This window comes from Parasteatoda tepidariorum, chromosome 5 (genome assembly GCF_982258835.1).
Source record: "Parasteatoda tepidariorum strain Cologne lab strain chromosome 5, Ptep-v5.0, whole genome shotgun sequence".
In the NCBI taxonomy this organism is placed as follows: Eukaryota; Metazoa; Arthropoda; class Arachnida; order Araneae; family Theridiidae; genus Parasteatoda; species Parasteatoda tepidariorum.
In genome coordinates, this window is record NC_141759.1 from 24,872,210 (window position 1) to 24,896,903 (window position 24,694).

General features: G+C 34.0%; 1 protein-coding gene across 1 annotated transcript; it reads right to left on the minus strand.

Moving 5' to 3' along the window:
• Nucleotides 1-728: 728 nt before the first annotated feature.
• On the minus strand, nt 729-24,342 carry LOC107440243 (protein toll). The gene is made up of 8 exons (XM_087162691.1): nt 24,313-24,342; nt 22,240-22,681; nt 21,434-21,690; nt 17,069-17,380; nt 9,499-9,637; nt 4,531-4,722; nt 2,403-2,532; nt 729-1,169 (listed from the first exon to the last, which is right to left on the minus strand). The coding sequence occupies exons 1-8, from the start codon at nt 24,340-24,342 to the stop codon at nt 875-877; spliced, it is 1,797 nt and encodes a 598-aa protein (XP_087018817.1). The 3' UTR covers nt 729-874.
• Between the last annotated feature and the right edge of the window lie 352 nt (nt 24,343-24,694).

The window sequence follows — 24,694 nt, forward strand, 5'->3', positions numbered from 1 at the left end:
GTCTTTTGATGAAGATGACATGCTGAAAATTTATTATTTTTATTTTTATGTTTGGCTCATATGTTGATTATAATATTAGATGCGTAGCAATTTTTTTGATAAACTGAAATAATTGAAATAAGTATCACGAATATAGTTAACGAATATAAATTAAAACTATGAATAGATTAATAATTCATAACTCTGTTGAGAAAGTTACTCAAAATGTATTAAAAATTAGCGTAATTTTTCTCATTTCATGTTACCATGCTTTCTTCAAGTTAAATGAGAAAAATATAGTTTTACAAATTCTTGGACTTTTAATTTGTTTGTAGAAAATAATAATAAAACTTCATAAAAGAATATTTATTTTTATATATTTTTTATTTTTAACTTTTCTTTTTTACATATCTATTCAGAACTCTTTCATTAGAGGAAAATCATCGGTGCTGCAAGTAGCAAAACAACTCATATTTAAACAAACACTTATTGGTTTCTGGATGTGTTTCTGCAATCTTTTGATCAACATACAATATATTATATCACGCTGAAAATTTATTTATATTATTTTTATGCTTCTTTCATATATTAATGAAAATATTGGAAGAATACAGTTTTTTTAAAAGTTAAACGAAATAAATAATCGTTATGAATAAAGTCAATGAATAAATTTAAACTAAAACTATATTTAAATTCACGACTGTGTCGGGAAAGTCACATATAAAAACTCAGAATGTATTAAATGTAGCTTTATTTTTACCGACTACATGTTACCATGTTTTCTTAAAATGAAATAAGCAAAATTAAATTTTTACAGATTCTTGGACATTTCTTTTGGTTGTAGGAAATAAAAATTAAAATATATGCACACTTAATTTCTAGATATAATATGCACTCAGAACTCTTGTATTAAAGGAACATCATCAGAGCTATCTTCTTGCAGTTCGTAATCAATGCCAGTATCAAGACGTTTTTCAGACATTTCGTATCGCAGCATATCCCAGAATAACTTATCTTCGAACTTGAGACATCTCGACGATTCCATCACTGTCTTCAGACTCTGATCCATCTCTTTCAGGGGTGGAAGGGGTCCAAACTTCACAAGGATGATCTGATGCAATTTCTCCTCCAACGAATTCGCAAATGCCATTCTAAATATCCCCATGCAAAACTCGTTTTCCAAGTAGTTCCTGTTTTCAGGTAGTGAACAGAAAATTCACATGATATAGTTGTTTATGAACAAATAAAATCCAGATTTCATTGGTTTTAATCAGCATAAAAGTATATAAAAAGTATATAAATAGTGAATAAATTACGAAGCCATGTTCCTTTTTCGGGAAAAAAAGCATTGTCCCACATAAATTTATGAGTTTTACTTAAAATACATAAGAACGAATAGTTTCATCTCCCTTCGAATTGAAAGAATTTTTTTTAAAAAATAAGATATAAATAGTAATAACTAAAATATAAATAGTTATAATAAAAAAGACAACATTCTTCTCATTTGAGCCTTAATAAAAATGTCAACCATGCAATACTGTCTGATTCTCAACCTATTAATACTCAGCCTCAAAAAGAGGTTAATATACTAGTGACATCTAGGTGAAATAGGTGACAGAATTATTTCTTTCAAATACTTTACATTCAATCTTAAGGAAAGGTCTTAACGTCTTTGTATATTACGGTTCTATTTTTTCAAAAAAGGAAAAGTGGTAGCACTACTACTTATTTTGCTGAAATAGGAGAGCTCTATCACAGTATTAGGTCCAACCATAAAGTTTTCTCCGCAAAAGTACGCGTCTTCTTTTACAGTGATGAAAAAGATTCTTTTATAAAAGAAATTTTTGTGGGCATTTACCCTTGTATAAATCAGATATACTGCTTAGTTTTGTGTAAATTTGTTACAAGTTTGAATTTATATATTTGTTCGTATGAATCTGTATAAGGCTAGAAAATTACCATTGAGTTAACGGAAAAATATTCTGTACGAATTTCTTTCATAAAAGAACCTTTTTCTTCTTTACTCTAAAAAGGAGGCATAAAATGGGGAGACAAAATTTTCTGATAGACCAAGTATTATACTCCCTCCGTCTCAAATTAGCTGCTACATTTAGGTTGGAAATTTTGTCTTAAATTAATTGATATTTTTCAAACAGGTGTGTGTGTCATTAATAACTTCCGATGCAGTTAAGTAGATCGATGCCGGTAAAATTATACTACTAATAAATTCGCAGTTTATGATATTTGCATTCAATTAAATATAGTTAAATAAATAAAACCGAAAGAAACTGGTACACTTAGTGAGTAAAATGACTGTTCGCTTACTATTCACGACTTGTTACGTTAGAGAGTTTATCTTGATATTCTTCGCATAAAATTAGGGAAAAAATAGTCAAGGGAATAAAATGGGATGCTACACTTACTTAGTGAGCAAAACGACTGTACATTTGCAATCCACCATTCGTCTCATCAGATTGTTTATTTCGAAATTTCCAGTTTTAATATCTCTCTGGGGTACAAATAATTTATAGAACGGGTGCTTCAGTTCCAGTACTAAAGGAAAATACAAATGAAACAATGATAAAGTTTTACAAATTACGGTTACTTTCTGGCTCAGAAATTATATTTCATACTCTTGGGCTAGCTTTAAAGCAAAATAAATAAATATAAATGACTAAAACGAAACCCTAACGAAGCCTACTAAGTTATTAGTTAGCAAGTATGAAAAGCTAACCAAGCCTAATCTTTTCTAAAAGTATGAGTATTATGAGTGCTCCTTTATTAGAGTACTCACTCAATTATTATGAATACTCATAACTGCCGACATTTGGCCCATATGTAAAACATTTTTGCAAATATTAGTGAAGCTAGAGTAACGTTTCCTATCTGTCATCTTTTATTCGTTCCGAAGACAATTTTTCTCAAATATCAATGAAGTGACAATTGAATTACAATCAAGGGGAAAGAAGTTTTCATTTAGCCAGGGCATGAACACATCTTCTTATAGTTAACATGTCAGTTCATGTACTATATTTTTAATGTCACGGAGGTAAATATCACATTAAATAAAAATTTGAAGCTAAATATTAATCCTTTTGGTACGGGTGATTCATAAAAGCAATCGTACAGAGAAAAATAGGAAAGTTTTCAAATATCATTTATATTAACATAATAAAGATTTTTGTCAAAAAGTAACTTGTTTATTAGTTATTCAGAAGAAACCCCATTTCATTTTTGTTGCTATAATTATCGGATTATATTGATTTACGGAGTATCGAGTTTCCCATACTATTTATTACCTCATTATGAACACATTTATAACAACTTATCATAATTCAACATTCAACTGTCATCAAGATTTTCTTTTACTTTATTTGCATTCATATCTCTACATCTACAGGGATGCCAACTGCTTCATTTTCTGCACAATTTTTAACAAATTTTTAGCTAAATAAAGGTAGGACTATTAAAAGGTTAAATACGCTGATTACAATTAATTATATAAGGTTAATTATTATATTATAATTATTATATAAATCGTATCGTATCGTATATAATCGTAATCAGCGTATTTAACCTTCGTTAATTATTATATTATAATTATTATATTATAATTATTATATTATAATTATTATATAAGGTTAAATACGCTGATTACACTTTAAAAGTGTCACCGCGAGATAATTACAATTAAATATCATTTGACATAATATTTTGAATTCTCGATACGTAGTGGTGGAAAAATTACTTAAAATGAAAAACACTAAACTAAAAAGAACTCAAATTTCGTTACCAATAGAATTTTTTTTTACAAAACTGAGCTAATTTACGTCTCTGCATCTATCAAGAATTGAGATGGGTTGCATAAAACCCGGGTATGGAGCGGCCTCATGGAACCAAGCTTTCTTATTCAGATCAATTCAGAGATCTTAATACAAGGATTATACTGAACTACCTGAGATTCGACTAAGTTAAGACGTTGAGCGCCGCGTTAGCCATCGGTGGCTGACACTGTACTTTCCAATTAGGCCGCGTCAACCATCGGTGGCTGACACTGAAATTACATTTAGTCCGCGTCAACCACCTGTTGCTGACACTGAAATTCCATTTAGGTTGCGTCTGCCGCCGCTTGCTGAAACTGACCTTTCACATAGGCAGCGAAAAACAGCTGGCTGACAGCGAATAACATAAATGTATTCAAAATTCACTTAATTATTGTGATTCTTGGTTTAATAAACTCAATTTAGTAGATTTTTATCCTCCACTATTTTTAAACAATTCCTAATAATACAACACTTTGGTCAGATATGTTAAAATCCGTCTAATATTTGCAAATTTAGTTTGTATTTATTTACCGTTGCCAGAAGGGCAAGTCATGTAAAATTAACGTGGCGTTCAACCTGTTAATGAGTAAAATGTGTCATGCAAAGCCTCATATTTGCATATTGGTTTACTATGTGAACCTTTTTACTACCAAATTATTATTAATTGTTTTCCTTTAAGAAAATGTAAAATAAATGTTTTAAAATGTGTAGACATTTTTAAACTTGCCTGGTAGAAAGTGTTTTCGAACCTCTGAGGCGTCTACATCGGACAAAGAAATATAAGCATCAAACAGTTTTCCAACATCTCTTTCGCCTCTTTTTTTCAAACATTTCAATCCTCTTGAATAGAGCCACACTCTTACATGATATCGATATCGGAAACACAGCAAAATGAAGATCACTGTTATTATTAGAATCACTGGAATGATTGAAGGTTAAAGGCAGTTAGTAAATTTTTTTTCAAAAAAGATAAATCTATAATCAAAACAAATACAACTACGTTTTTTAATGTCATAGCATGGAACGCAAACGAGCTTTGCTTCAATTTTAAAAGTTTTATAAAATCTGTAAAAGCGTCAAGCTAATAATTGTAGTTTTGTACAGTAGTCAATAAAGCATAACTATTTTCAATCATTCACTTTCAAGACCCCCCCATACGGTTTCTTATGTATAGTTTAATATAGTTTATTTAAAATCATTGCGACCACTATGAATTTAAATAGTTGGCGAAAGAGTTATATAATACAAAATCTATTAAAAATAAAAAAAGTGGTAGTAAATATATGTCTAATTTTTTTTAAATTTATGAATATGATTAGTTTGCCTCTTTAGCTTGTTAACCACCACGGATTCAATTCTCAGATATATTTAATTTAAATTTCACTGAATTACCTTTAAAATTGAATTTGGGATCATGCGCACAACTGGTTCACTTTTTAAATAGTCAGCGCATAAAAAAAAAACGTGTGGAGACTTTTTGATGTAGGAGGTGATAACTCAGCTTAAGAAGAGGGAAAGGGAATATTATAAATATGCGTTTAACCAACACCTCCCCACGGTTTTTGTAGGTAGTCCGATCAGAGCATTATGAAGGCTAACCAATAAGTGAAAGAACCATTTAATATGAAATCTATTAAAAATTTAAAAGTGGCAGCAAATATATGTCTAAAAATTTGTTTAATTTATGAATATAATCCGTTTGTTTTATTTACTTGTCAATAACCACAGATTCAATTCTCAAATATATATGATAAATTTCTCTCAAGTACTTTTAAAATAGAATTTGGGTTCATGCGCACATCTGGTTCGCTTTTTAACTAATCTGCGCAGACTACTTAAAAGAAACCGTGTGGGGGATTTCTGATGTAGGAGGGGATGTTTTAACCCCGCAACAGTGACATATATTTCAGAAAAATGGAAAAAATATATGACTGTTTAATTATGTTCTTTATATTATTGTAAAAGTTAGAAAATATTTTTTTATTACAAAAATAACATTTTAAATGCAATAGCTATTGTATTGATAATTTTTGCATACACATAAAAAAAATAATGCATTACACACACATCTTAAGCAATTAGGGCAAATTAAACAAAATTTTAAAGCTAAATATAGTATAACTAGTATAAGATAATATAAAAACACAACTATATGATTCTCAATACATAAGTTTTACAAATCTGTTACAGCAGTGGTCCCCAACCCCCGGTCCGCGGACCGGTACCGGTCCGTGGATCAAATGGTACCGGGCCGCCCATTTCATTGAAACTGAATTAAAATTCCTAGGTTTATACCCCAAATTAAAAATATCTGTGTTCCATTAAACTTTTATTTATTTAAAAAAAAGATGCCCCCGAAGGTAATAACATAAATTTTTTAATGTTTTAAAAAGTAAAAAAAAAGAAATCTTCTGCAACTATTTTCTCATTTAATTAGTTTTAGTAAAAAAAAAAAACAATCATCGTAACTGTAAATATCATAAATAAAAAACGAAAGCGCTACGCGACATTTGCATTGGAACTAATAAAGATTCTGACGCCTCACACAGCGAGAGTGTATAGTAAGACTATAAAAGAGAAGCTGGCTAGTCTGCCATTTAGTCGCCCAAGGACCACGTGACCATGATTCCTCTCTACTGTTTTGTGTGCTTTATGCGGTTTTGTTTGTTTTTTGTAAAAAGAAAGTGTCTATCACTCCTCTCTCTGTTCACCGGTACTTTCTCAGGTTTAACAGTGCTTGGTGTACGCGTGTATTGTGTCTGCACAAATTTAACTCACAAGTTAGCAAAAATGAATACAAAACAGACGTCCTTAGAAAGTTTCCTTGGAAAAAAGAAAAGGCTCAGTGAAGAGACCGAAGAGCCTTCAACATCAAAGAAACATGCAACTTTTAACAGACAATACCATGAGTCCTACTTGAAGTATGGTTTTGTCGGGACAGGCGATTCACACAAACCAAAACCACTCTGCATAGTTTGCGGCGATCAACTCTCTAATGACGCAATGAAACCTTCAAAACTGCTTCGCCACTTGAACGCCAAGCACTCTGGATTAAAAGACAAGTCCCTGGAGTATTTTGAAAGAAAAAAACGGGAACACGAAGGACAGAAAAATTTACGATGGCCACCACATCAATAAAGGAGAGTGCACTAAGAGCATCATATTTGGTGGCTAATCGCATTGCTAAAGCTAAAAAGCCATTCAATATTGGTGAAGAATTAATCTTGCCCGCCACTAAAGACATTTGCCGTGAAATACTAGGAGAAGCTGCTGTGGAAAAGATAGCACATGTGCCTTTGTCGGCTAGCAGTGTGACTAGGCGCATTGAGGAAATAGCCGAAGACATTGAGAAACAATTATTGGAGAGGATTAATGCATCACCGTGGTACGCACTCCAGGTTGACGAATCAACAGATATTGACAGCAAGGCAATACTACTTGTTTATGTGCGATATCTATATCAGGAAGATGTGTATGAGGATTTGTTATGTGCACTATCTTTGCCAACCAACACCACAGGAGCAGAACTGTTCAAGTCACTGGATGGTTATATATCAAGACAACTAAAATGGTCCTTTTGTGTAGGAATATGCACAGATGGAGCTACTGCGATGATCGGACGTCTATCTGGTTTAACTGCTAGGATTAAGGAAGTTGCACCTGAGAGTGAAGCTACACACTGTCTTATTCACAGGGAAGTGCTAGCAAGCCGAAAAATGTCACCAGAATTTAACAGCGTATTAATTGATGTCGTTAAAGTTATTAACTACATCAAAGTACACGTCCTTAACTCGCGCCTATTTGAGCAGCTTTGTGAGGAGATGGACGCAGAGTACAGATGCCTTCTGTTATACACAGAAATAAGATGGTTATCCAAAGGAAAATCGCTACTGAGAGTATTTGAATTGCGAGAGCCATTGCAAAGATTTCTCTTAGAAAAGAAGTCACCGCTGGCAGTACATTTCAGTGACAAGGTATGGGTCACCAAACTGGCTTACCTGTGTGACATATTCAACCTGCTGAATGAACTCAATCTGTGCCTTCAGGGGAAAATGACAACTGTTTTCAAGTTGGCTGACAAAGTATTTGCCTTTAAAGCCAAACTGGAGTTATGGGGACGACCCGTGAACAGAGGCATTTTCGACATGTTTCAGACATTAGCGGGTATTTTAGGCGAAACAGAGCCTGAAGATTCATTCTCCCAGTTGGTTCACGATCTTTGCTTTTAAAAGAGTTCGAGCGCTACTTCCCAACCACAAAAGACCCACGAACTGGTAAGGAATGGATCCGCGACCCATTTGCCAACAAATCGGGTGAATCTAGCTTGTCAATGCAAGAAGAAGATCAACTGTTGGAGATTGCAAATGACGGCGGTCTTAAAACTATGTTCGAAACAACAACTCTGCCGGTGTTCTGGATTAAAGTCTTGGCAGAATACCCTGAGATTGCCACCACAGCACTTAAATCCCTATTGCCATTTCCGACAACCTATCTGTGTGAAGCGGGATTTTCTGCAGTAACAGCAACCAAAACAAAGCAACGGAATAAACTGGAGATAAGCAACACACTTCGGGTGTCATTGTCTCCGATTACCCCCAGATGGAGCCGTCTTATTGCAAAGAAACAAGCTCAGGGTTCTCATTGATGTAACGATCAAGTAAGTTAAAATGCTAAATTACTTTATTTTTTGGTGTAACTGTATTTTATTTTAAAGGTATGTTTAAATACAATTAAATTAAAATTATAAAATCAAAATAATTTAAAATATAAACAATCAGTGCCCCCCCCCCTCAGTGGGCCGTGGTAAAATTATCAAACGTTGACAGGTCCGCGGTGATAAAAAGGTTGGGGAACACTGTGTTACAGTATGATAAATCCCAAAACACTCACCCACATTTCCCACCCTCGACTGAAGTCGTAATCGGTGAAACATTAGGACCACTAATGCCATCTATTTCTAAAACAGTGAATTAAGTATTCTAAAGTTGAAACGAACACTGCTCGGGCTTCACAAAATAGAAACGTTAATTATTCTCCTGCCCGTAATCAGTTTAGGCATCACAAATACTGGACGTAGTAATTGTCCGAACTGAATTCGGACGACACTGGGAAGGGGTTAATTCTTGATATTTAATTTTCCTAAATAAACTGGTATTGAATATTTACTTTATTTCATTGCATCTTTTCGACCCATGTAAAATATCAGACTGCACACCCAATCACTGTTTGAGGTATAAAGCATGCGGTATTTTAACTTATCTATTAAATTTTGTGACAAAACAATGCCAATACAATAATTCTGGAATCAACACTTTTTGAAAGGTAATTTATTTGTATGAAGTAGCCTGTTATTTATATTTTTGATAGGTATCTTTGCTTTTGTGTTATTAACGTTAAAAGAATTCTTTTAGAGTCATCTAAATTGGTTTTCATCACTTTGAACTGATATAAAATTAGTTTTTAATAAATCAAGAAACTGAGAATACTTTTAATAAATCAAGAACATGCAGTTTTAAATTTATGAACTTTCTGTTACTGAGAGGACCTCATTTTTTGGGTGTCAGGGTTTTGAAGACTTATAAGCAATCTTTACAGTTAAAATAATAACAGAGAAAAAACTTCTTTTTTAAATGACTAGCTTAACTCCTTTCGGAGTCTCAGGGTTTGAAAGGATTCGATAAATAATAGTACTTACCCGCTCCCCCCGCTCCCATTAAGATATATATCTGTGGTTTAGGGCAAAGCTCGAATTCACTCAGAGTAATTATTACTCTTCCTCTCATATTCTCAATGTCTTCTTCAAAGCTGCATCGTACCTCGTTTACATCTAAAATCTGAAAATAGTTCAAATTCTTGACAATTTTAAAAGTATTGCTGTATTAAAAAAGTGTGTTATTTATTAAAATTGAGAACAGTTGTCAGTTCACAGAGTTCTCCGCAATATTTATAGTAAAAGTTATGGTTGCAGTATGAAAACATCAATTAACCCGTTTCGTCCCGACTTTATATATTGAAATGACACAAGAAGTGCATGCCTGCCAACTCATTCGGATTTTCCGGAAGATTTTATTTTCATATTTAGAGTGGTAGTAAATATATACTATTTTTTCTTTTATAATTTTAATTTTTAAATGATTTTGATCACCACTATTCTTACAAAAATTAAGCACATATATCAATATGCGTTACTATCATGGTTTTCAACGTAAGTTTTCTCAAATATAACGTATTTGTTTGCTAAAAATTGAGTTTTAATTCCATTTTAATACCACTGTGAAAAATTATAATGGAAAGGATTAAAAGTTGGCAGGTATGGAAGTGGTTTTATGGAAAAGGTGGTATAATATATTATCGAAATTAATTGGTTTTCCTACTTTTAGGGCATTCAAAAAGTCTTTGATAGATCAAAAAGTACATGCTCCTTATAATTCAACATCTAATCAGAAATAACTAAATCATTGTGATATCTGAGAATCTCTTAATTCACCCAGATGAATGAAAATACTGAAAAAAGTTTCCCACCACAATGAATGTCTTTGAAAAAAGGAGCTGTCCAAAATATATGACGCTGGGCGTTAACCTGTTAAGTAAGCTAATTTTTTCTGACAGTTAAAAATATAACACTTTAATTATCACAACTTTCACACAATGCGGGGCATAAAATGAGTTTTTAAATCAAATTCCTAAGACCAGTACATTGCAAAACACTTGAAAATTAAAAAAATAAATTCTACCTAGTGACAAACTCTTATTTAGCCTTCATTATATGCATTTTTGGTAATTGATTTCGATTTAGTACATGCAACTTTGGTAATTTTATTTCTTCTTGGAAATGGATTCTTGGGAAAATTGATTTTTCTTTTTCTCTTGTTATTAAATATATATATCTACATGAATGGCTTACTTATTTATATTTATTTTTTTGAGTTACTATGCTGTTTTGAGATAAGCTAAATAAAAATATACAAAATTTACAATTTTTGAATATTTCAATTGTTATACCTATTAAAAGCATCATTAACCCAGTAAAATGCTGAGTCCTAGTGTTGTCCTGAACGGTGAACCTTAATATTCGTTAAATAAAAATATATTAGGATATTGTTGTTTAACCAAGATTTTCAGGGCAGAAAAACGCTCAAAACTGAATGTTTCACTTACTTTGACTGCCATAACTAGCCAGTTGTATATTAATAATAAAGCCAAACAAAACTTCGGGATATAGTAGTTGCTTTTGTTGAGGTTTGAGTTCGAGATTAGTTAGATAGTTTGAGTTTCCTGTGCTGGCAACATCTTATTGTTTTTATATTCTTTTTGGATGTAAATAAAAGTTAAGTTTTCAGTTTGTTCTACGTTACTTTCAGTCTGATTTGCTCTCAACAAAATCCAACATTTGGTGCCGAAATAACTCGGTAAGTCATACTGAACCTTTTATAATTACTTTCGTCAAAAATCTGAATTGGAATGGCTACCGGTAGTGAAAAACTTGTAATATTTAAACGCAAACGAACAACGCTACGTACCGCCATTACGAAACTAACGACGAAATTGAACGATGCTGCTAGTACACAAACTGAAAAGGAATACAATATTGAACGTTTACAAGATAAAATTAAAGAATTAACCTTGGCAGACGATGAAATACATAATTTTTTAAATGATGAAGAATATCAGGAAGACATAATAGAATGCGAAAGATACACAGAATATGCTCATTTGGCGATATTTAATTTCAAAAGAACAGCGAATCGGAACACGAATTCAATTTCTGAAACATCGCCAACAGCTGCCAATATAAATAATTTTTCGTCTTCGCCTTCAAATGTTACAGTAAAGTTGCCTACAATAAAAATAAATACGTTTTACGGCGAAATTGAAGAATTCCATAGTTTTTGGGAGCGTTTTGAAAACTGTATCGACAAAAACGAAAGTTTATCGCTGATTGACAAGCATGTTTTTTTGCGGGGATATTTAGATGGAGAAGCAAAACGAATAGTTGATGGAATTAATATAACTGCAGAAACATATGCAACAACAAAGAATATTTTGAAATCGAAATATGGCGATAAAGATAAAATAATACAGGCTCATCTCGATTATTTAGAAAACCTAAAACCTGTCAAAAATCACTCTTCAGCAGCAATAAATGAGTTATATATTGATTGTAATCGAAGAATACAGGCTTTAGATGCTTTAGGAGAAAAAACTCAATCATACGGAAGAATTTTGGCTCCTAAAATACTTCGTGCTTTTCCTCATGAAATCTGTCGTAATTGGATTGTACATGCCAAACGTGAAAATTTTGGTGAAAGCGATATTTCAAAATTAATGAAATTTTTATCAGAAGAGGTCGAGGGATCAATTGCTGCAAGTAATATTAAAGGTTCACTTGCTCCAGACTATCCTATTAAATCCTCCTTAGAAAATTTTAGCGTGAATTCTAAATCAGTTACCAAAAGTAAAATAATGTCACCCTTTTGTCCTTTCTGTGAAACTGTCGGACATTGGCCTCAACAGTGCAATGTTGTAACGGACATAGACGCGCGCATACAGAAATTGAAGACTAGTAATAGATGTTTTTTGTGCACTAACCGAGGACATACCAAAAAAAATTGCCCCCGAAGAGAAAAATTTCGCTGTGCCAAATGCAAGAGAAAACACCATACATCAATATGCAAACCTCTAACCAATGAGCAGCCTGTCGCTACATCTACAAACAAAATTGATGTATCGCCTTCCAGTTTCGTTCATTTGCAAACTGCACGAGTTTTCATAACTGGGCCCACTGGCATTACAAAACTGACACGTTGTCTTTTGGATGGTGGAAGTCAATCTAGTTTCGTTTCTTCTAATCTTGTGGATACTTTAAAACTTCCAGTAATTTCAACCAGACATTTGGACATTCAAGCCTTTGAATCCCCAGCTAATGTTGGCTACATGCGAAGACAAGTCAAATTTCAGTTATCAAGTATCTGGGACAAATCTAATGTTAATGTTACTGCATTTGAAAGCTCCAACAAATATGCATCACACCTACCTTCATCAACGGATCTTTCACTTTTTGCTAAAAACAAGCGAATGAAACTTGCTGATCCAGATGATTCATTGTCGAACTTACCAATTGAGATTTTAATCGGTGCAGATTACTACTGGATTGTTATGAATTCTGAAGCTCCAGTCAGGTTGTCGGATTCTCTGGCCTTGGTCCCATCAAGTTTTGGTTGGGTACTTAGTGGAACTCGATCACACGCAACAGTTTCCTTCATTTCAACGGTTCATAATGTTGATGTGGATACTTCAACTAAGGAATTAGACAATGTGGTACGAAATTTCTGGAACTTAGAGAGCATTGGCATACAACCAACACAAGAAAAAATAAGTCCTCACAACTCTGAACTCTTAACGAACTTTCATCAATCTTTTGAAATCATCGATGGTAGAAGAGTTGTAAAATTGCCTTGGAAACCAGAAGTTCAACTTTCGTCGAACAATTATGAAGTCGCAATTCAACGATTTAAATATTTAACAAGGAAACTGCATGCAAATTCAGAATTCAAAGAAAAATATATTGAGCACATGCAAGATTACATTGATAAAAAACACGTTGAAGTTGTCTCAGAAACACTTAATGAGGAACGTTTATTTTACTTGCCCCATCACGCAGTAAAGAAAATCACAAATGGAGAAACTAAGTGGCGTATAGTTTTTGATGCATCTTCACATTCTCCAGGTCACCCATCTTTGAACGACGCTCTTGAAGTAGGACCAAATCTTCTTCCCGATATCTTAGCCACACTGTTGAGATTTAGACTTTCTAAAATAGCAATCACTAGTGATGGGCGACAAGCATTTCTGCAGCTGATTCTAGCAGAAGAAGACAGAGATGCAACACGATTTATTTGGTACAATACTACATATACTCCTGATGGGAGACTCCGCACTGAAGATAAAATTGTAACCTATCGATTCACACGTCTTCCATTTGGACTCGTCTCTAGTCCATTTTTATTAGCAGCTTCTCTTCGCGAATTGGCTTCAAAACACAAACAAGCATATCCTACAGCAACTAGACACATTGAGAATAACACCTATATGGATGATTTTGTAACCGGAACGTCTACGGATACTGAAGCTCTGATTCTTTACCAAGAACTGCAGAAACTTACATCACTTATTAGCCTACCATTAGACAAATGGACTACAAATTCTAAGATTTTGAAAGATATGTGGAAACAAGAAAACGTCTCGTTTAAGGATATTACGCAAGTCTTGGGCGTTAAATGGGATACTAACAGGGATGTTTTTCAAATTGATGTGCAGACAAAAATTGTTCAAGAATGTAAAGAACCAGTAACAAAACGCTTACTACTGAAGTTGATGTCAAAGTTTTACGATCCTCTAGGCTTGTTTGCTCCAGTTACAGTAGTTGTGAAGATATTGTTTCAAGATACATGGCTTAGTGGTATTCAGTGGGATGAACTATTACCTCCATCTGTAGCACAGCAGTGGCACAAGTGGATAAATGAATTACACTATCTGAATGAAACATGCATCCCAAGATGGATTGGCTTTTCCGAAAATTCCGACGTTACCATACATGTGTTTTGCGACGCTTCGGAACGTGCATATGGTGCTTGCTTGTACGCGCGTCACGCAGATGATATTTCTACAGAGATCCATCTCATTTGCAGTCGAAATAAACTAGCCCCAATCAAAAGGGTCACCCTTCCGAGACTTGAATTGTTAGCTGCACTACTAGGAGCACGCCTACTCCAGTATTTTTGCAGGGAAACGAACATGAATTCCCACACTGCCATACTATGGAGCGATTCTACTGTAGCTTTAAGTTGGATAAAGGGAAATCCCAACCAGTGGAAAACATTTGTCTGCAACAGAACAACAGAAATCCTTCAAAACACTACTTCAGCACAATGGCGCCACTGTCCCGGTACAGATAACCCTGCGGATCATCTTACTCGTGGTACCTTTCCATCACAGTTATCGATTTTAGAATCTTGGTGGCACGGCCCGAAATGGCTAAAACATGATCCAGAAACTTGGCCTATCAAAGTTTTGTCTACACGTACACAACCTTTAGTTGAAGCTGAATCACGAAAAACCAAATTTCAATCCTCCTACGTTGCAACTACAGAACCCATCATAGACATATCTCGTTATAGTTCTTATACGAAACTTCTTCGTGTGACTGCCTGGATACTACGTTTTGTATACAACTGTAAGACTCAGCAACGCATAGCTCATGAACTGAATTGTAATGAAATAGAGAAAGCTAAAAACTATTGGATACAAACTGTACAGAATCAATGTTTCTCAGCTGAAATAAATGCCTTAAAAGCTGAACGTCCCCTGCCGAAAAAATCCAAAATTTCCTGTTTCAATCCCTTTCTTGAAGATAATTATTTACGCCTTGGGGGAAGGCTGCAATTTTCAAACATTTCATCTGACACTCGACACCCTTTATTGCTCGATGGTAAACACTATTTTGTCCACCTTTTGATCCAGCATACACACATACGACTCCACCACTTAGGTGTGCGTATAATCCTGTCCGAGTTACGTTCAACCTTCTGGATTTTAAGAGGACGTCAAGCTATAAAGCAAGTTATTCACAAATGCCTACCTTGCAAGCTGTCCAAAGCAAAATACGGAAAACAAATCGAAGCTCCTTTACCTCCTGAAAGAGTTGTACCTTCTGCTCCATTTACTACCACAGGAATTGATTTTGCTGGACCCGTGAATATTCGATGTTTGAAATCAAGAGACACAGCCTACATAACACTATTTACTTGTGCAACAACACGTGCATTACACATCGAACTTGTGTCGGATCTTACCACAGACAAGTTTCTTTTGGCACTACAACGTTTTGTTGGCCGCAGAGGACTCCCACACACAATCTATACCGACAATGCTACCACTTTTCATGCAGCAAATAAGGACTTGATTCTGCTATGGCAAGTTCTGTCATCAGCTAAAACTCAGCAATACTATGCCCAAAATGGCATAACTTGGAAATTTATCGCCCCACGAGCGGCTTGGTGGGGAGGCTGGTGGGAACGCCTAATCGGAGTTGTCAAGCGATGTTTACGAAAGGTACTCGGACGAGCACTTCTTGACGAGGAAGGTCTGTCCACGGCCCTCATTGGAATAGAAGCCGCTCTGAACAGCCGACCATTGATATACGAAGATGACAGTTCCACAGCCTTAACACCAAGCCATTTCTTGATAGGACGGAAACTAACGGCCATTCTATCCAGCCCAAATAACAACACAAAGCTAAGAAAATTCTACAAGCAGCAGCATGACTTACTCGACTGCTTTTGGAAAAAATGGTCTAAGGAATATTTGCTTCAATTGCGGTCATTTCATCAAGTTCGTAATCAGGACAATATCATTAACATCCGAATTGGCGATATTGTACTTCTACAAGAAGATGTCCGACCACGTCACATGTGGAAGAAAGCTAGAGTGGTGAACTTGCATGAAGGACGAGACGGAAAAATAAGATCCTGTGAGCTGAGAGTTAATGGTCACAATATAACCCGTCCGGTAGCTCTGGTCATCCCCCTCGAGGTCGACCAGGGTGGGGAGGATGTTGAGGTTTGAGTTCGAGATTAGTTAGATAGTTTGAGTTTCCTGTGCTGGCAACATCTTATTGTTTTTATATTCTTTTTGGATGTAAATAAAAGTTAAGTTTTCAGTTTGTTCTACGTTACTTTCAGTCTGATTTGCTCTCAACAAAATCCAACAGCTTTCCTTATATAAACCCCTCAAAATGTACTTATATTTACTTTTAGGGAAATAGCTTTGAGCAGTAATTATGGTTATTATGCAATCATTTACTGTAACAATACCAATACAAATTACAAGTATAATCAATTATTGTTATGGGCACAACTTTCAGCAGCATCAGACATTTATAGCTGGAAAGTTTTGACATGAACTTTCTTCTTAGTACTGAAACAAATGATTTAAATAAATACTTTAAAAAACTTATGAAGTAGTTTTATAAAAAGAAACTATCCTACTGGTAAAGAAATTTGCCATTTTATCATATTTGTGAATTTTAAAATTTTATCATATTTGTATTAAATATAAACAGGTATGGAAGAATTTTGTGTTCATTCCAGGTTTGTGCGTTCAAGAAATTAACCTTTTATAGTGTATTTTTCAAATTTCTACGTTTTGGAGCATTTTAATAAAATTGATTTACAAGTTAAGTGGTAACAGTTTGAGTTATAACATACCGTAGAATTTTGTGCAATGATCCACTTTCTAAACGGCAGAGTATTACAATCACACCTCCACGGATTTCGAGATAGAGTGAAGGTCTTGACATTAGACGGCGGATTATTGAAGAATCTTGTAATATTGTTTTCTGCCAGTAAGAGAACCTCTATGTTGTTTGGAAGACTGAAATCCAACCGTGAGATAAAGTTTCGCTCCAAATTCAAGATACGTAGCTTGGACGTTGAAGGAAGGTTGATCTCGACTGGATTAGACAACAAGTTTTCTTGAAGGTTTAGTTCAATTGTTAATTCTGGAAATCTAGCTGGTATCTTAGAAAAAATAAAGATATTCTATTACTAAAAAAAATATTACAATGGAAATTTTGATAAAAAAAATATCAACACTGCACAAAAAAAACAAAAAAAAAACGGGAGCCTATAATAACTTTTGATCTAACGATCAGATTTTCACATACTCGGACTCAACCTTAATGGTTCGAAAATCTATTCTTAAATATGCTAAATTATTAGAGTAGGCAACATATTATGTTGAATACACAAGTGGGCGACCTTTGTGCTAAAATACAAACAAAGCTAAACAACGTTTAAGAGCACAAAAAAAATTGTGCTCTTAAACGTTGTTTACCTTAGTTTGTAACATATTATGTTACAAATTAAACGTACATAACGTGTTTTCGAATAAACATGCAATTTTTACGATTGATACGGATTCTTCACCTTCCAAATGTGAGAGGCTGTCCCGATTTGGAAAATATTGTCCCGATAGTTCGGTGAGAAGAGTGGGTGACAGTTTGGACCTCTTAATATTAATTTTAACTAGCTGTTAAAATGGTTTATTATACAAAAGAAGCATTCTTTTTAACTCACTAATTACTTTTTTGTCATTCCAATATCGTAGCTAACAATGAAGCAGAAATTCTTGAGTATTTGCTTACCTCAATAGTTAACCTTAAATTACTAACCCTAAATTATGACAACCAAATTGTTGAAATGATATTTTCAATTACGATTCCATAAACAAAATTAATAGCACATTTAATTACAGCATATTTATAGTTAAGCCTGTGGATCATAAGAATCGAGTCTTAATTCCCGAAAATCCGGGGTGCATTGTAGATTGCGCTTTAAAAATTTAACACATCCCATTAAAAAGTTCGACTTAAATCTATTAAAACTAAATAGGCAAAAATAAAAACTGGTTTGTAACATTTATGCAAGCATAACATTTTTGAAATGTTTGTACAAAAAAAAAAGATTAAAGCAAGAAACAATGTGAATGAAGCACAAATAAAGTACCAAAATAGACATACTATAGTTTTAGTTTTATAAAAAATAGCCTTCTTTAGAAAGTAAACTCTAGATGGCAGTAGAAAAGTCAGGAATTACGAGCATGCAAAGTGATTTAACCAATAGGGGCAAAAGAACTAGTTTGAAGATAATAGTAGAAGGCTAATAACAAGATTAATAAAAGCTTGATATGAAACGAGTGTGAGGGGTTTTGGAGAGAATCCCATGAAGGTACTTTTTATGAACTTTCTAATTATTTATGCGAAGTTGTGGGTAAAATAACTTTAAATCAAATTTACTGAGTAAGAACAATACATTAAATCAGGACAGGCAAACTACTACACTTTTTGCTCAGAAATTTATAGAGTGGGAGACAGTTATTAACTAATCTTTTAAAATGTTGGATTACTCTGCCAACAATTTAACACGTTGAGCACCGCGACAGCTGACACTGGACTTTCCATTTAGGCCACGTCAACCACCGGTGGCTGACACTGACCTTTCACATAGGCTGCGAAAAACAGCTGGCTGACAGCGTATAACATGATATGGAACTATAAAATTTACACTCTTTTATGGAATTGCAGAAAATTTATTCAATTATTGTGATTCTTGGTTCAATAAATTCAATTTAGTAGATTTTTATCCACCACTATTTTTAAGCAATTCGTAGTCTTATATAATTCACCACTTTTTTCATTAATGTCATGTTAAACCTTTTAAAACTAGCAAAATCTGTCTAATATTTGCAATTTTAGTTTGTAGTTAATTACAGTTTAGCCCGACGGGCAAGCCATGTAAAATTAGCGTGGCGTTCAAGGTGTTAAAAGCCTTACTATAAGATCGATGGACTTAGACTAAGGTAGTATTCGGAATCCCTGTCCGCGAAGTGGACATTTCACTTCTTCATCTGAAGTATAACCCGGAGGAGCCTGGTATATTGTCTTTATCAAGTAGTAGGAGATTCAGCAGGGGGACTGTTGGCGTCTTGGCAGGTTATAGGCTTGATGGGATGATCTCATCTTCTATGACTTTTCTTTGAGCAGGGATCTGAGTGAGTCAAGGAGATCTTAGTCCTTTAGTAACTGCTGCATATCCTTAAGGATGAGCAGGAAGCTGAATCGGAGGTTTTCCTGAGATTTGTTGGTCTGAGTATCCTCTTGCTTTTCTTTTTGGGTTTAGCACTGCAGCCTGAAAAATAGGTTAGGGGCTAACCATTACAATTTATGCACTTGGCCGGCTCACATATCAGTTTCGTACACAAGTACGTAAAATGTGCGTCAGCGTACTTCATGCAAGCCGGTTCTGCATTGCAAGGCTTCTGCGTGTGTCCGTATTTCTGGCATCGGAAACATTGAATCTCCGGGGGCGGTAGCGACGAAATCTTTCGAACTGTACTGGTGTTTTCAGAAGTTGATCAATGTTATAGATCTCACGATGCTTGGTGTTATCTGTGAGAAGAACTATGAAGAGGGGGAGGAGCTTTTACTCCTGGCCGAGCCTCTTTCTCACCTGTTCGATTCTGATTGGTCGTAGTCCAATATCTTGTAAAGCTTTTTCGATGACTGGAATTTCTGCTTCGGGTTTTAAGTCCTCTGACGAGAATTTTGAATTTTCTACTGATTTGTAGATTCTCTGTCTGATTGGAAATAGCAAGGGAAGCCTAATCTGTAGAATGTGTTGCAGTTGTAGCTTCTCGCTGAGTTGTAGAAGTGGAGTCTTTGTCCGGCTTTTCTTGATCTTGGGGGGGGATCCTTTTCTTTTTCTTCTTCCGTTTCTTGTACGAAGGCTCTTTCGAGTCGGACGAAGAGTCCGCTTCTTGTTGAATGTTTTCTGGTTCTGGCTTGTGATCTGTCTCCATGTTGACGGAATCAGCCACTGTGTCAGTAGTATTATCAGCTTTCTCAGGATCGGAGGGCAGTGTAGTCTCTGGTATATTTGCATGTGTAGTGGTGGCTACTGTCATTTCTGATTCAGTAGTCATTGCTGTTTCAAATGCAGTGTCCTCAGGGAAAAGCTCTTTCCCTCTTTCCTGGTTGGCTTGGCTATACATCTCTTGTTTCCTTCTAGCCGATACAGAAGTTCTACTCAGAAGAAATTTTGCATGGGTGTTGATCAATCTGTCTATATCTTTGACCATGCTGGTTATACTCCTGGAGTAGTTTAATCTTTCCTCATCTGTTTTCAGATCATCAAAATGTGCTTCTCGCCCTGCAGGCCATTCCGTCCGCCGCTTTCCACTTCGACCGTATTGCTGATAAGTAGCCATTGCAGCTCCAAGCCCGGTTATAGCACAAACTTACTCGGTGAGATCCAATGAGTGAAACATAGTACAGAGATGCCAACTTGCTCCAGACAACAATATATATTTTAAAGTGGTAGTTTATCAATTGTGATTCTTGGTTTAATATATTCAATTTAGTAGATTTTTATCCACCACTATATCTAAACAATTCATAGGCATATATAATTCACCACTTTATTGTATTTATGTCATGCTATACAATTCAAAAAGCACGCAAAATTAGTCAAATATTTGCAAAATTTAATTTGTAATTATTTACCGTTTTTTTATTATTTTGGCGTCTCCGGAGCAGTTGGCATCTCGGCATAGTAGTGTTTTATATGAATTTTTTTATTACTTACTTGTAGTGGTGTGAAAAATGGCCTTAAATCAAATAAATGAAACAAAGAATTATGCATTTGAAAACAAATATAGCTATAGCTGGAAGAAAACTTACATAAAGCATATGTAATAGGCAAACAATTAAAACATAAATTTTGTTACCATTGAAACCATTGAAGAACACTGCCCACAAAACGGAGCAAGTTTGCGTATTCTTTAAAATGTTATAAAATGAATAAATTGAAATCTTTACGAACGATAGCTGTTATTACTGGAATCACTTAAGGGTAAGATAAGTCGAGGACGAGAATAAATAGCTTCAGGAATATTATCTTAACAAACAATTTATGAACCAACTATTCACAATTTTCCTCTAAACATTTCACTAAATGTTATGATATTCAGAGAGTAATTAAACTAGAGAATTTATAAAAAATAATAATAAATACCCTAGTCAAACTTTTTGATGCGCAATTCACATTTGCGTATCCCTCCTCTCGGAAAGCAGCGCACGAACAATCACAATACAATGGGCAGTCCTCTTTTGGCCAAGATAAATCTTCTTTAGTCAATTGGCTCAGCTGTTTTGATTTGAACCTGATTGGCAAAGAACAAGCAAAGTCAAAATTTGATGCATTGAATGCTGTGTTATCCATCATCCAATCTCTGATCCACAAAAGGCGACAATCACACACCCAATAATTTCCTATAAGATAAAAAGAATGTAAATAACTTAAATTTTCAAAATTGGAAGAGTATAGTTTATGATTCGATAATGCCGATTTCATTTATTATAAATATTGAACTGCTAGAACACTCACACACACTCTCTCTAAACATTATAGTACATTAACTTATATATACACATATCCATCAATACATTTTAGAATTGAATGTAAGTCACGACGTGGAAATATAATTATGAATTAAATATTAACATTGGATGACCAAACTTACACTCGTTGCTGTTGAGAAATTTCTTTTCGAATTTTGCGATACTAATTGAAAGAGAAGTGATGATTCTCTAATTTAAAATAATTCTCTTGACAAAGTTTTTAGTTTTTTTAGAGACAAATCAATATTTTGTAACCAGAACCGGTCTAGCTGAGAAAACGCTTCTGAATTGATTTGCGGAATTTTTTTGATTGATTATCAATTCTTCAAGCAATGGAATAGACGAAATATAAAATTTTGTGTGTTTTGTGTTTATTTTCTAAAATTCTGATTCAAATTGTTAAAGATTAAAAGCACTTACCAGATGTAAATAATTCTCGAATCTTTAAAACAACAGGAAATGATTCTCTTGACAATGTTTTTAGTCTATTACGAGACACATCAATATTTTGTAGCTGGTCTAGCTGAGAAAATGCTTCCGAATCGATTTGGGAAATATTATTCTGCCTTAGTATCAATTCTTCCAGCGATGGAGTCGACGAAAAACAATTTTTCGTTATTTTTCTAACACGGTTATCTTCTAAATTAATAGTCTTCAACGATAGCAGAGATTGAAATGCATAATCGCAAAATCCGATTAAGTTGTTACTTAAATCGATATGTTCCAAACGATTATTTCCAGAAAAGCATTTTGTTACATTCTTTATTTGATTTCTTTTCAGATTAACACTAGTCAAATTTTCCGAATTGTTGAAGAGATCTTCAGGTATTGTTGTCAATAAGTTATAGCTTAGATCGATATTCTGTAATAAAAAAAAGTCATTAGTTTAGAATATATTGGCCAAAGTAATTACAACATGTACAAGAAAGCAGAACGCTGTTCTATTTAAGAAGAGTTCTCTCAATGCATGTTAATTAGTTCAGAATTACAATGAGCAACATTATATTGGGGAGAGGGGAGTTGCTAGCTAATTAGACAAATGGAGTAATGTTATTTATCATTCAACATTTCTCTGCACATTTAGGCTGATAGGCAAAATCTGTGTAACTCTCCCATATGAAGTTACAGGAGAAAACATTAAATTGTTAAGCAGCAAAAAAGAATAAAAAATAAATGCTTTTATTGATTGATTTACAATGATCATACAATTTTTGCTTTACAATTTTGAGGAGATGTTAAGCTTATTACATATTTTAATATATCACATTTGATGTATCTTGATTTAAAAGATAAATATCTGATTCTGAAGAAGAAAAGTTGATGCTGGTAAGCATGTCATTTAATTTTTATTCTTATTCAAAAAAAAACTTTTTGAGCTGTATAAATTAATTTCAATAAAAAATGAATGCCGGAATCTGGAAGCTAAAAAACATCTCAGACTACCTAACAATTACATATATGCCATCTTGCTAAACGATTGTTTAGAAACTGATGAATGGTTGCAGTTAGTAGTGTAAATAAATATGTTACATGGTTAAGCATCGGACGTCATGAGGAGGATGGCAAAGTTTGTTCGACGGGTGTTCGGAAAGTCAACGAATAATATTTGAAAACCTGAATGCAGTAATATTTTAGAGTCACTGGAGACGAACAGAAGTTGCCAAAATTTAAATTCAGAAAGAAAATAAGACTTTCATCGGAACAAAAGGAGTAATCACCTGGGAGTATAGACTCGGGAAAAATTTTCGATGATGTTTGTTCCGTTAGCCAGAATTCATAAAGTCGAAGTGAAAAAAGTCTGAGGAAAGGAAAGAAAAGGTGGATGTATTGCTAAAAAAGTAGTTCTAAGGAATATAAAAGTACTAAAAAAAAGATAAATAACCACAAGATTTCAGCTGAGGATACAGTGGAGTTTATAGATGGCTTAGTACTGAAGGTTCCAGCAAGGAATCAAGAAGCACTCTGTGATATTGCAGTCTTGTTGGTTGAAGATATACTCTTTTGCCCAGAAAGTAAAAAAAAATACGGCAAATGGTACTAAGGTAGATATGGGCAATCGAAAGAATTTTGATAACGAAAACACCTCTTGAAGTTGGGAAAAGATGCTCAACTCTTTTGATGGAAAGTTGCGATGGAAACTACAAAAAAGAAAATTAAAGTAGAGACGTTAGCGACGATACATTAATGAAAAGCGTTAGCCAATCAGCAAGAACTGAGTGCCGAAAAGATGAAATGGTTACATTATTTTACCCGATTATATTGTAGTGTGGATTGAAGTCAACATATATTTAAATATTCAAAGCAAAGCCTCCAGATCTGAAGCATGTAAGTGGCACTGAAACACATGTGCATTAATTAACATTCTTAGTAGAAGGCAATATGATGATAAAAAAAACAAGAAAACTTCAATATAGCAAAAATATTTTAGTTAGTATTCAATATAGGAAAAATATATTCAGTCACTGCCACTATGTTTTAGTTATGAAATAATACAAAAATGGAATTTAATTGTGAAGTTGTCATGTTTGTATATAGTTGAGTTAAGAAATATCTATGTTTATTATCTTTGATTTTATAAGACTTTAACTTGCTAAGTAGTTTTTGTTAACTTGGAAAGAAAGCTTTAACCCTTTCGCGCCGACTGTCACAAATACGTGCCAGCATAAAACCGTATCAATCAGGGTACAAAGATAAAACTGGTAATCAAAGTAATTCTTTAGCAGTTTATTTGTGGGCGGAGTTATAATTTTTTGATTTATTTAATTCACCATTACTTTGTTCAAAATAAAACTATTTAGTTATACTTTGAATTAACATTGATTATATATATGATTAAACTAACAATAATTAGAGTAAAAGCAAGGTAAGTCTGTCA